Source organism: Hydra vulgaris, chromosome 10, assembly GCF_038396675.1.
Source record: "Hydra vulgaris chromosome 10, alternate assembly HydraT2T_AEP".
Taxonomy (NCBI): domain Eukaryota; kingdom Metazoa; phylum Cnidaria; class Hydrozoa; order Anthoathecata; family Hydridae; genus Hydra; species Hydra vulgaris.
The window spans coordinates 24388423-24403767 of record NC_088929.1 but is presented as its reverse complement, the minus strand read 5'-3'; the positions used below and the strand labels follow the sequence as shown (position 1 = coordinate 24403767).

Sequence of the window (15345 nt, the reverse complement as noted above, 5' to 3'; positions counted from 1 at the left end):
CCAACAAGAACTTGATGACTTAGTACGAGATTTAGGTCTCACTAAATCAAATGCAGAACTTCTGACATCACGTTTGAAAGAATGGAATTTATTAGATCCAAGCTGCAGAACCTCGAAATACCGAAAAAGACATGAAACATTCGCATACTTTTATGTAGTATCAGAATCACTGTGCTATTGTCATGACGTTCGTGGTCTTTTCAATGACATTGGCATTGTTCACAATCCTGAAGAGTGGAGATTATTCATTGACAGCTCAACAAGAAGTCTAAAGGCAGTTTTGCTCCATAACGGAAACCGATTTCCTTCGATTCCAGTAGCTCATTCCGTTCATCTAAAGGAAGACTATAAGAACGTGAAGTTGTTGCTTGAGAAAATCAACTACGACAGTTACAAGTGGGATGTATGTGGAGACTTTAAGATGCTAGCATTTCTTCTCGGTCTGCAAGGAGGATACACAAAGTACTCGTGTTTTCTTTGTTTATGGGATAGCAGGGCTGCAAACCAGCACTTCACAAGACGTGAGTGGCCAGTGAGAGAACATTTACAGCCTGGTTTGCACAATGTTATTAATCAATCTCTGATACCTGTTGAAAAGATCTTACTACCACCCCTTCACATTAAACTTGGTCTTATCAAACAATTTGTCAAAGCATTAAACCCAGATAGTGCAGCATTCCAGCATATTCGGCAGATGTTTCCAAAGGTGTCAGATGCAAAAATTTCAGCAGGTATATTCGTTGGTCCACAGATTAAAGTTATGTTGGCATGTAAGGAGCTTGAGGACAAAATGTCTGCTGTTGAAAAAGAAGCATGGACTGCATTTAGACATGTTGTTCATAGCTTTTTAGGCAACAATAAGAGTGATAACTACAAAGAGATACTGGAAAACTTAATTGTACGGTACGCAGATATGAAATGCAGAATGTCAATAAAGCTGCATTACCTGCATTCACACTTGGAATTTTTCAGACCAAATTTGGGTGATGTGAGTGAAGAGCACGGGGAACGTTTCCATCAGGATATTCTTGCAATGGAGAAAAGATACCAGGGCAGATGGGATGCAGCTATGATGGGTGACTACATCTGGTGTTTGATACGCGATGACGAGAAACTTCATAAAAGAAAACCTCGTTCTACTGTTCACTTTTAGTGTTTTTTGAGATTGTGAGAGACTGTTACAATACAATATAATGTAACATTATGTAATATATGTAAGAAACATGATGTAACATGAAGTTTTGTAACATAACATAACACTTTTGAATTAGTAAATGTTTTATATTGACTAAAGTAGAATCTAATGCAAAACGATTTATATTAATTATATGTTTAATTGATTTTTTTTTTTTTTACGACCAAACGATTGATGCAATAAAAAATCCAATGTCATATTCAGACTCAGCATACTCAAATTAATTAAGAAACATCAAAAAACTTTGATAAACAGAAATTTTTTTTTTTTTTGTTACATTGTGTAATGAAATAGTCTTATCTAACAAGGAAGCAACCATACCAACTATATCACTACCGTAGATCCCAAAATTATCATCAAAACTTCAAAAAATGTTCAGAAAGCAGGATACAGGGCAGTCTTTAAATCTAGTGCAAATCTTAAATCTTTGCTAACTTCACGCAACAAAACAAAACTACCATCAAATAGCTATTCTGGAGTATACCTAATAGAATGCAAGTGTGAACAAAAATACATCAGCGAAACAAAAGTGAAAATAGCAACAAAAAAAAAACAACACCAAAAAAATGTTTTTGAAGAAAAATGGGAACAATCTGCAATTGGGCATCATAAAATTAAATGTTCATGCAATATAAAATTGGATCAAGTAAAGTATTAAAAATAGAATCCAGAAAATTTGAAAGAAAAGTTTAAGAGCCAATTGAAATTCAGTTTCACAAATGCAGACCTAAGAACAGAGGTATGAATTTAGATGATGGTCAATATGTAAAAATGCAATTCTGGACGCCATATTTTTTATGCTTACGTAACATTAAAGAAGCCTCATTAAAGCAAACTTTATAGAAGCCATTAAAAAGTGAAGTTACCGTTTGTTTGTAATTAAATAGAATTAATAATTTGCTATTAAAGCTGATGATGCTAGTACCAAAAATCTAGCGAAAATTTCTTAGATTGAATAAAAAAAAAATAGTAGAGAGAATTTATATACATTGATGTTTAAATATTAAATTAATTCAACTCTTATACGAGATGTCATCATTTAATATATATATATATATATATATATATATATATATATATATATATATATATATATATATATATATATATATATATATATATATATACACTATATACAATCCTCGGTATTAGGAAAAATGAGGTCAGCAATATATTAGCAACCTAAAATTAAAAAATAATAATAATAATTTAATAGTTTTAATGCTTGAATAGAGTTAATAACTTAGCACCTATTTAAATTAATTGATAAAGTCAGAACAATATTTTACATTTTTACCTATTTTACAAATAAAAAGGTTTTAAAACTCTAATAAGTAAACATTTATTTCATTATAGACATTAATTATATATTGATAATATTATATAATGATGTAAACACTAAATATATAGTAACTTAAAGCTTTAAATCATTCGGAGGATGTTGGAGCAAATATTTTATACATTACACAAACATATGTTTTACACATCTAAGCAAAACAAAACATACAGGAAGAATAAAGTTCTTTAGCGGCGGTAAATGCTTGTCGTATTCATCTATCCAGGATTCAAGTTGATCAATATTTGTTGCATCAAAATTTAACACATCTGCATAAAAATATAAATATTCAAAAAGTATTGTATATTAATATATAAATATATATATATATATACATATAAATATACATATAAATATACATATAAATATACATATATATATATATATATATATATATATATATATATATATATATATATATATAAATATAAATGTATATATATATATATATATATATATATAAATATAAATGTATATGTATATATATATATATATATATATATATATATATATATAAATGTATATATATATATATATATATATATATATATATATATATATTATATATATATATCACCTATCACTTGACGTCAGATATCGTTGCAATGCTAAACTTGTATTTTTTATAACGGTTTTTATTTTATATTTATATTTTATATTATATGGCTGATGATTGCCGAATGGCATGAAACTTCAAGTTCCATTATAAAGTTGTATTTGTTCATTTAATATGTATATATATATATACATATATATATATACATATATATATATATATATATATATATATATATATATATATATATATATATATATATATATATATATATATATATATATATATATATATATATATACATACATATATCTTTATTTAGTAATCGAAAGAGACTTTAATGGTAAAAAAAGTTTTCTGTTTTTACCATTAAAGTCTTTTTTATCTTTCAATGCTTTTTTTAACATTAAAGTGACATCAACTATAAAGCGACATTTTTATTTCATTTAAAAGTTAAAACAATTAAAATAATCCGGAAGTAACATTTTATCATATTTAAAAAAACACAATGATGACTAGAAAGTTTTTTAATTAACAGTGTTTTTGCTTTTGTTTTTTTTGTTGTTTTATAATATTTTTAAAATATGATCGAAATGTTGCTACATTGACTGACAAATAGGTAAAACATGCAAAGAGTGTTGTTTTTTTACAGTAAAACATGCAGAGAGTGTTGGTACATCGACTATTATATAGCCCGCTGCTACATTGACTTTTTTAAAGCCTGCTGCTACAAGGAAGTGCTGCTACAATGACTGAGTATTTGGTTTGGGCAAGCATTATTTTTTCACTTCTAACAAGGCTGCAAGCAACCACTATTAGAGTTGGAAGTTACTGAAAAAGAAAAGATGAAGTTTATAAGAGAAGATCACAATTAACAGACGACTTAATAGATTGCAATTTGTATGAATCAGGAAAACAAGATGAAGGGAACGAATTCCAAAGAACTGATGTTCAAAGAAGAAAACTAGAAGTAAAATAATTTTTGGAGCACTTAGGTACAGTCACAGTAAAAGGATGAGACTTAATTGAATGAGGAGTAACATGAGAAAGAATTTTAGTAGATGGCACAAGAGACACTAGCTCTTTAGAGCAGTGCCCATTATAGTATGTATAGAAAAGAGAAAAAAAAGCAACATTACAACGATGTGACAATGGTCGAAAGATAGCTGAATTTTTAAACCTTGTCTAAAAGAGAAAGGACATCATTCAAAGAACTACTCCAGATATGGCAACAGTATTTCATACAAGTAGGGTTTGGGAAAACCCGGCATTTTTAGACCCGACGAGTCCGAGTCGAGTCTAAGAATATTTATCGGGTCTGGGTTCGGGTCCGTATCCAATACGTCTTTTTAACTTGCAATTTTAATAATAGCATGAAAGGATTTTTTGTTCTCACGCTGATTTTTAAAAATAGATTTGGTATACGTTAAGGTAAATAAAACAACTTTTAGCGATTTCTTACATATATTACGATATATTACAATCTTAAACTACCAAATAAACTTGACATTACCTTTTTAAAAATATCACATTTTATAAAATGTATGTAAATATACTAGCAAAAATAAACTCAACTCAATTAAAATACTTGCAAGTGTTTAATACAAAACAGAGCAATTATTTTTACTTAGAAAATAAAGCTTTAAAAAAACTAATGCATTTTATGAATTGTCCATAAATCTAGAACAAATTCTTGTACAGAAGTTGGATGCTACAGAAAATGTTCATTCGGAATTTGTTGATGTTGGTTTTATCGTCATTAACGCTTGATACAATTTTTCTAAATATACAGTTCTTTTTTTAGTTTTTGAAAATAATAAAAAATCTTTTTTAATATCAGCAAATTTATTTCCGCAACTTGGCAAAATTGGACATTTCGCACTTTTAAAATTTTATGTAGTGTTAATGGTAGTGTGTTTCCTGTAGTATTTTCGTTATTTTCAGCTGAATGCCCCTGTTCATGTGTATATTACTATTTACAAGAGAATCTAATAGCTCTTCTACTTCTTGGTTTTTACGGTTATTTATAATAGTTTTTATCGTCATTAATAGCACTCTACTTAAATTACCATTGGATTTTTTTAATTTTTTAATATAAAATCAATTGCTAATTGGGCTGTTGCAAGGTTCGCATCGTCTTTGCTAAGAGCTTTAACAGTTAATTTAATAGGCTTTAGAGTATTTTCCGATTCATTTATTAATTATTATTAATAATATTATTATTATAAATGATTATTAATCATTTATTATTTGTTAATTCAACTTGTAAATAATTTTCGTCCAAATTTTATCATTACACTTGCACCGTCGCCGGTTGAACCAGCTATATGTTTTTTAAAATAAATATTATATGTGTTTAAATGTTGTTCTACTTTTTTAACTAACTGTACAGCTGTACACGAGTTAAAAATTCTCACTAAACCCAGATTATAAACTTCAGTCAATTCCATGCAAATTGATATTGAGATATTTCTGAATTTTTATGCTCGTCCTTTCATCAAGTGTAATGCTAAATCGTCGGCCTTCTTTAATTTTTTCTTGCAACAATTCTAATATTTCCAACTTCTTTTTTTTATAAAACTTATGAATTAAATTCCTAACATTTCTTTTGGCTTTAGGAAGATTAAACTTGATTTTACTAAACTTTCACAAAAAAAACTAGACTTTGTAATCGCCCTGACTGATATACCTTCAAGAGCGGCCATTTTAGAGACAATTTCTTCAAAAGGCTTTCTTGCGACGAAAAACAAAAGTGTTGATAGTTTTAAATTGTTTGGTGCCAGAATTTTCTCCTATCTTTTCCGTGTTCGTAAAGAAATCCCATTTTTAACTTTTAAATGTTTAATCATTGATAAAGTATTTCCATCTTTGTTTGATATTAATATTGAAGACTTATTGCATTTTCCACTTTTCAAATCGGTACATTGAGTGAAGTATTCCCACACTTCGGAGTGCTTCGGCATAATGGGGCTGTAAAAAATGTTCGAGTAAAATTATGATATTTCACTTTTTTTCCTAAAATAGAGAAGTAATTAATAAATGAAAAGCATTTTTTTTTAAGTTTTTTAAATACACGCTTAAAGAATTAACTTATTAACTTCAATCTTTCTAATCCAAAGTTTTTATATTAGCGAATGCTTTTAAAACATTTCCTAATATAGAAACATAATATATTAGCAAACCCTTTCAAGCATTTGCTTATATATAAAAACATTTGATGGAAACATACATAAACTTGAATAATCTCAAAACATCTAAAATGTCGTGGCCAAGTTGAACTTTAAGTTAGATTCACAAACCCTACTACTATATTTTTCTAGAATAGGTAGGGATCCAGCTTGACGACGCACCTCTGCCTGCGAAACAAGGCAAAACATTCAAACCATGAGACTCGCCGAGCCTTAAACCGGGTATCGGATTCTGGTATTTACCCACAGACTCGGCGAGTCCGAGTCCGATTAGCTGAAAAAAATTGATCACCAGCCACCGAGAGTCCCATGCTGTAGCAAAAGTGAGATTCTTTTTAAGCTCAATTGTCCCTTCTAAGCAATCAGAGAGTGTTTGCTTATCAAAACAAGAATAAAAGGTAATACCCTCAGCAAACAATACTACCATAGATATATGAATTTCTAGGAGATCATAAATGTAAATTAAAGGTATAGGGCCAGGAATAAAACCTTGAAAAACCCCTGAAGTTACAGGAAATGAAGAAGAGTGCTGTCCATCGAGGATAAATTTTATACTAGGATTGGTAAGGAAGAATTCAATAATTTTAAAGATGTTACTTGAGACCATGCGAGAAGAGAGTTTATGAAGACAAGCATATCAAATTTTATTAAAATGGCTTTAGAAATGTTGAGAGCGATAGCCTTAAACTCTCTAAATATATCTAATGCATGATAAAACCTATAGATTATTACTGTTAACAAATCAGTAGTAAAACAAGGAGATCAAAGTCCATATTGATGATCAGAAAGTATGTTATTAGATTCAAGATGAGAGATTAAGTGTTAATTAAAGACTCAAAAACCTTGCTTATGATAGGAAGAAGCCTAAAGAGACAGTAGTTGGATGCATCAGATCATTCTCTGGAATTTTTAAAAATAGGGATAGCAGATGCCATTTTCCAGCATGTCGGAAAACAAGACTCTGATAAGCACTTTTTAAATAGTTTTGAAAGTATAGACAACAGCTCCGGAGAACACTTCAGAAAGACTATAACAGGTATGTTTTCTGGACCACATACTGTAGAGTAGTCTAAGCAGGAAATCACTTTAGATACAGAAGCTGGAGTGATTTGAATATCAAGCAATGGATCAACATGTTTAATGCCTATATCAGGTAGAATGTGATTAGTGGAATCAAAAGATGAGATTAATGAAAAGTTTTGACAAACAATTCAGCTTTGTCTTTAGGTGAGGTAACAAAATCTGAGCCAGGCAAGACAGATAAAATAACAGATTTGCCCTTATCATTGATACTATTAAAGATTCTCCAGAAGACTCTGGAGCCTGATTTTTGAGATGAAACATAAGACTTTGTGATCTGAAAATAGCTGGCTTTAGTGTTCGATAAAACCTTTTTACAATGGTTTCTAGCCATAGTAAACAAATATCTATTTTCTGGAGAGTTGTTTTGGCGATAGATATGGAAGTAATGGTTAAGATTAGAAATTGCAGCAGCATTTAGAGGAAATCCATGAAGAAGAGTGAGGCTTGACTTGGAATTGTTGAGAGGAAATAAAAGACACCATACCAGCCTTAATCTAAAAGTTACATAAGAGGTACATTAGTCATTAGGAAGACGAAAGATTTCTACCCAAGGGTTATCACAAAGAAAATCACAGAAAGACTACAAGTCAGCTTTAAGGTAGTTATATAAGGTTTGATGATAGGGGGGTTCTGATGATTAAGAAGAATGAGAAAGAAATAATTAGAAGCAACTAAGGGTGAATGTAGAGAAATTGAGCACTGATTTGGATCAGAAACAAGACATAAGTCAAGTAGAGAAGGTAAATGATTTGGATTGTCTTAACAGCGAGTTGAAAAGTTGACTACTTGTGTTAGAGATTGAGAAAGGCAAAAGTTGTAGGCCTTAACACCTGCAGAGTCACTGACACTAGAGTAAGCCAACCAGTGTGATGAACATTATAGACACCAATAACAACGATATTGGCTGAAGGATAAAGAGAAAGGGCTTGATCAATTTGATCAGAATAACATTGAAAAGTCTTGAGATGAAGGAGAGTGTTATAGAACAAAGAGAAATGTGACAGAGTGAAGTGGTGCTAAACAAAAGCACATAAAAATATAACCTGTGGATTCAAACCTAGTTTCTCAAATTCTTACAAATGTAAATGCCCAGGCTAAGCGTGTGACTATTGGAGTCTTTATGAATTAATAGAAGATAACCATCAACACTAAGGTCACAAGATGGGACAGTTGAACCTAAATTAGTCTCACAAAGAGCAAGTACATATGGTGAACTTTGAAAGAGATAAGATTCAACTGAAGTAAAGTTACTTCAAAGACCACAAAGTATTAGTGAATGATAGGTTTAGAGAACTTGGTAATGGTGATGGTTTTTTGTGTTTTACTACCATTTTAATCATTCAATCTATCATTAAAAAAAAAACTTTATTTAAGTTTTTAAACTTTTTCTGGTCTAGTTTATTAGCGTTTGATTTATAACTACACATTATGGAAGAAACTTTTTGACTACCATGCACGACTATATATATTTATATATATATATATATATATATATATATATATATATATATATATATATATATATATATATATATATATATATGTATATATATATATATATATATATATATATATATATATATATATATATATATATATATATATATATATATATATATATATGTATGTATATATACAGGGTTGCATGGTTTAAACCATGGTTTAAAACAATTAAAAAAATGTTGGTTTAAACCAAATTAATGTTTTTTTAAAAAGATTTGAACTTACAACAGAAAACTAAAACAGGGTTATGTTAACAAATATAACTAATCTTCAATATAGATATTTTATATATATATATATATATATATATATCTATATATATATATCTATATATATATATATATATATCTATATATGTATATATATATCTATATATAAATATATATATATATATATATATATATATATATATATATATATATATATATATATATATATACACACACATATATATATATATATATATATATATATATATATATATATATATATATATATATATATATATATATATATATATATATATATATATATATATATATATATATATATATATATATATATATATATATATATATGTATATATATATATACACACACACACACATATATATATCGTTAACTTCCTGATGAAATAAATATTTAAATGTTTAGCAAAACTATAAGTAGTTCTAACATAATTTATTGATACCACAAAAAATGTCTCAAAAAACTGGGCGCAAATGTGATATGATTTGGTTAAAATATACACGTGTGACTGTTCCAAAGGATGCATGAACATATAAAAAATAGCAAGCAATCACAACCCCATGAAATTGTGGAGTCAATGGAAGATCAACAACTTCTTGAAGGTAGTTAAATTACTGCATTGCCATTTTAAATTTTAAACTTTTTCTAAATTGTAAACATATATATTTGAATTATCACGTATAGACATATTAACTTAGAATAATTCAATAAACTGCAATTTCATTTTAAAGGTAACTCACCATCAACGTCACAACAACAAATGAAAAGGTCTCAGCCCAATTCAACATCAGCTGGTAAATATTTGAAAATAGATAAGCTTTTCACACAAACAAGCCTCACAGAGAAAGATTTATTTGATCTGCAACTTAGTAGATTTATATACAGTACAAACTCTAGCTTCAGAACAGTTGAACACAAAGAGTTTTATATATAAAAAATAAAAAATTTATCAATATGTTTTATCCAGGATAAACTCTACCTAATAAAACTCAAATTGGAGAAGAAATATTAAATAGGGTTTATGCAGAAGAAATTGAAAAATATAATGTATTGAATGATAAAATTGTAGCCATGTCTTTAGATGGCTGGAGTAATGTACATAATGAACCTATAGTTTGTATCTCTGTAATTACAGATAAAATTAACATTTTAGTAGAAACAATCAACACTTCTGGTCATTCACATACTGGTGAATATCTTACACAATTAGCAAGAGAAGCAATAGATTCTGTACAGTAAAAAGCTTTGTGACTGACAATGCAGCTAATATGAAATCAATGAGACAAGTACTATCATCTGAAAGAGATATTATCATAACTTTTGGGTGTGCTGCTCGTATGCTGAATCTTTTAGCAAATGATCTTAACATTGAAAATGTGAGCAAATGTTACACAAATAATAAAATCTATAAGAAATAATCATAAAGCTGGAGCAATTTATAAATTAAATGGAGGAGCAAAATTGCCATATCCTACTGAAACTCGCTGGAATTCTGTATGTGATTCACTTGAAAAATATGTCAACAACTGGAGCATCATTTTCACAATGTTTGAAAAAAATAAAGACTTAAATTCGATGATTGGTAAAAAAGTGATATACAGATAAAGCGAAACACAGAAGATTTATTAAAAATATTAAAACCAATTGGAGTAGCTCTAGATAAGTTGCAAAGAGATCAAACAAAAATAAGTGACACTGTTGAAATCTTTAAAGATTTGATAAACAGTTTATCATTTTTAACAAGCGAAAAAAACAAACAATTGAATCTAGATACCTTCACACTGTCATCCTAATTGATATAATCAACACACATGTTGATCCATTGCTTGACATTTGTATCTCTTCAGCTTCTGTATCTAAAGTGATTTCCTGCTAAGACTCTTCTACAACTTTTGGTCCAGACAACATACCTGTTATAGCTTTGCAGAAGTGTTCTCTGGAGCTGTTGTCTATACTTTTTAAAACCATTTAACAAGTGCTTATCAAAGTCTTGTTTTCCAGCCTGCTGGAAAGTGGCATCTGTTATCCCTACTTTAAAAAATTCTAAAGAGACCTGACTTGTCTAACTATCGCTCCACTAGTCTTCTTACTATCATAAGCAAGGTTTTTGAGTCATTGATTAACACTTTATCTCTCATTTTGAATCTTATAACTTACTTTTTGATAATCAATATGGAGTTCAATCTTCTTGTTTTACTGTTGATTTGTTAACGATAATAATGGATAAGTTTTATTGTGTATTAGATAGATGTGGAGAGGTTAAGACTATTGCTCTCAACATTTCTAAAGTCTTTGGTAAAATTTGGCAGACTGGTCTTTTCCATAAGCTCTCTTTTTACAGTTTATCAGGTAACATCTTTAAGATTATTAAATCCTTCCTTACCAATCGTAAAACAAAAGTGGTCCTCAAAAGTACTCTTTTACATTTCCTGTAACTTTCCTGCATTGTCTGACAGTAAATTATTCAGCCATCGGAATCAAAAAAATGAGCGGCAATATTTTGCCAACCTCAATCTTTTAGATGACGGCATCACGTTAACAAAAATTTTTTTGATAAAAAGGTCTTATCATAAGACATAGAAACAAGGTCGACAATTTTTTGCCGACTTCAAACACTTTAAGGTTGACAATTAGGTTGGGTTTGGCGAATGCCGATCCTAATTCCGAGTGGTGATTATATGAATCAAAATAGGATGTTAGAAATAAATTTATCAAAGACTCAAAGACCTTGCTAATAACAGAAAGAAGACTGATTGGACAATAATTGGAGGGGTCAGAATGATACAGAACAGATTGTCAGAATCTACAGAGTTTTATGAAAATTGGAACAATAGATTCCATTTTCCAGTAAGCTGGAAAACAAGATTCAGTCAAGCACTTATTAAATAGTTTAGAAAGAATTAAAGAGAGTTCTAGATAACAATTTTGTAAGACTATAAATGTTGTCTGGACCACAAGCTATATAAGAGTTTAATTGAGATATGACTTTAGCAACAGAAGCAGAAGTGATTTGAATGTCTAACAATGGGTTATCTTGTTTAATTGGAATAAAAGGAAGAGAATTGCCATAAGATTTATGAGTTGAATTATGAGAAAAGTCTTTTGCAAATTAGATCAGTCCCATAAATGAGAGATGGAATTTAGAACTAGCCTTTTTAATGACACTGTTGAAGATTTTTCAAAAGTCTCAAGAACCTAACTTTTGAGATGAGATACAAGATTAAGTAAATTGAGAATAATGGAGTTTAGCATCAGATAGCATCTTTTTACACTGATTTCTTGCAATAATAAATAGTCCTTTGTTCTAAAGAAAGTTGTTCTTTTGAAAAAGATGAAAAAGATGGTTACGATTAGATGCAGCTGCACAATAAGATGAAAACTATGAAGGGGGCTTAATTTGGAAACCAACAAGAAGGAATAAAAACTTCCATTCCTGTCTGAATCCAGGAGGTTACATAGAAGGAGCATTTATCAGCTAATAGAAAAAAGACACCAGCTCAAGGTCCATTATAAAGAAAATCACAAAAGGAATCCCAGTTAGCTTTAGGGTAATAGTAAATAGTATGATGATAGGGTGAGTTTAAAGATATGATGCGTTTTTTTTGGAAAAAAACGCAGGGGTTTTGGGAAATATTTAAAATTTCATAATTTTCAATATTTAAAATTTCATCAAGCTACTAAACTTAACTTTAATGGCAATATTATTAAACACATTTTAATTTCAGATTTATATAGGAAAACTATGGCTAAATTTGACTAAAATTCTTTTTATTTTGGTATGTTCAAAGGTAATTGTTTTATTGTTAATGTTTAGGTTAATGCGGTTGGAGCAGTCCTATATAAAAATTTATTAGTTAATTTTATCTTCCTCTATTTAATTTTTATTGCTTTTATTGTTATATATTGACACAATAAACACTTCTTATCTTGAATTTATTCTAATATTAAAATTTGAATTTTAATAAATTTTTTATCTAAATTTAATATACTTTTCTACATTTACTTAATTGCATTTAATATTTGATAATATATATATATATATATATTATTATTATTATTATTATTATATATTATTATTATATATATAAATAAATATGTTTGATATATATAAATAAATATGTTTGATATATATAAATATATATGTTTGATATATATATAAATATACATGTTTGATATATATAAATATATATGTTTGATATGTATAAATATACATGTTTGATATATATAAATATATATGTTTGATATATATAAATATATGTTTGATATATATAAATATATGTTTGATATATATAAATATATATGTTTGATATATATAAATATATATGTTTGATATATATATAAATATATATGTTTGATATATATAAATATATATATATATATATACATATATATGTTTGATATATATAAATATATATATATATACATATATATATACATATATAAATATATATACATATATATATACATATATATATACATATATATATACACATATACATATATATACACACATATATATATATATATATATAAATATATATACATATATATATGTGTATATATATATATATATATATATGTGTATATATGTATGTATATATATATATATATATATATATATATATATATATATATATATATATATATATATATATATATATATATATATATATATGTATATATATATGTATATACTACTGTACTTATAAAGTTTTTAGTTGCAAATAAAAAGTCATACCTTGCTCTTGTTGGTTTAAATTATATTCTCTATTTAATTATATTTAAATTTTAGATATTTTGCTTAATATTGTAAATTTTAATTATAAAAATGAGTAAAGCAGGCCAGGGACGAGAAATAAAACCATAGTTGCCAATTTATTTATACCTATGAACCAAATTAGCAAAATGGAAAGAGTTAAATGTTCCTTTTGCTTTGACATTATGTCTAAAAACAGAATTAGAATGACTTAGCATTTTAAAAAATGTCAAAAATGTCCTGATGAAGTAAAAAGTCTATATGCAAATAAATTGGGTCATAGCCAAAAATAGAAAGACTCTCCTGCAGATGCTGAACCAAAAATAAAAAATCCATGATCTTTTGGAACATCTTTTTCTGAATCAACTTGTAGAAGTAAAACAACAAGATGATCCTTATTACGAACACCTTCACGATTAATTCTGCGGTTGACAATCTCTTACAGGTTCTCAATAGGGTTGAGATCCGGAGATTGAGGCGGCCAATCTATCACCGATAGGTGGTTGTCTTGAAACCACTGCTTGACTACTTTTGCAGTGTGTTTCAGATCGTTGTCTTGCTGAAAAACCCATTTTATTGGCATATTCCATTCAGCATGAGGTAACATAACATCTTTCAGGATATTTTTATACATGAAACAGTCCATTATTCCATCGTTTCGATGTATTGGACCTAGACCGTTAGCAGAAAAACACCTCCAGACCATTATATTGCCTCCACCATGCTTCGCGGTCTTATGGCAGTAACGTAAATCGAGGCGTTTTCCGGCCGGTCGACGTACACGGCAAATGCCATCGCTCCCAATGATGTTGAACTTCAACTCATCACTGAACAGGACAGTTTGCCATTTCTGCACATTCCAGTCAATATGAGACATAGCAAACAGGAGTCTTTTCTTCTGGTTTTTTAGTGAAATCAGCGGTTTCTTTGCAGGGCGTCGAGAAAACAATCCGGCTTCAACAGCACGTTGTCTGATTGTTTGGTCCGATACAGGCAGCTCTAATTGCTTTTGTATCTCGACTGATAATATCCAGGGATCCTTCTTGACGGATCTGACGATCATAGAATCCTCTCTAGAAGTGGTGGAACGCGGTCTTCCACCTTTGTTATCTGCTGCCAACTTCCCCGTAGAACGATATTTGGAGCATAGTCTTGATACGGTCTATTTTTTCACGCGATATTTATCACAAATACTTTTTTGTGACATTCCACTTAGGTAATGGCCAATAATTTTCTTTCTTAGTTCCAATCCAAGACTGTCGGGAACCATTTTTGCCCTTGAAGTCATAAAAATAATAAAAATAAATAATCACGCTTCTCAAAGCTTACCGTGTTACATTTACCTTGTGATGATACAATAATGCTCTGTGGAACACATCGTCTTAGTTGGATGTGGACTGTATTGATATAATGAAACACTTGTTGTATTTAACTTCTTGTATTGATGTTCTTCGATAAAACACTTTGATAAAACTCACT

The 15345-nt window shown here is 28.6% G+C and overlaps 1 protein-coding gene across 1 annotated transcript in view; it reads right to left on the bottom strand.

Moving 5' to 3' along the window:
- Positions 1-15345, bottom strand: part of LOC100215812 (corrinoid adenosyltransferase MMAB) — a 47964-nt gene that overhangs the window by 5536 nt on the left and 27083 nt on the right. Inside the window, exon 6 of the mRNA XM_065807576.1 lies at positions 2703-2800. Within this exon, the coding sequence (XP_065663648.1) occupies positions 2703-2800 (98 nt within the window). The remainder of the gene's footprint in view (positions 1-2702; positions 2801-15345) is intronic.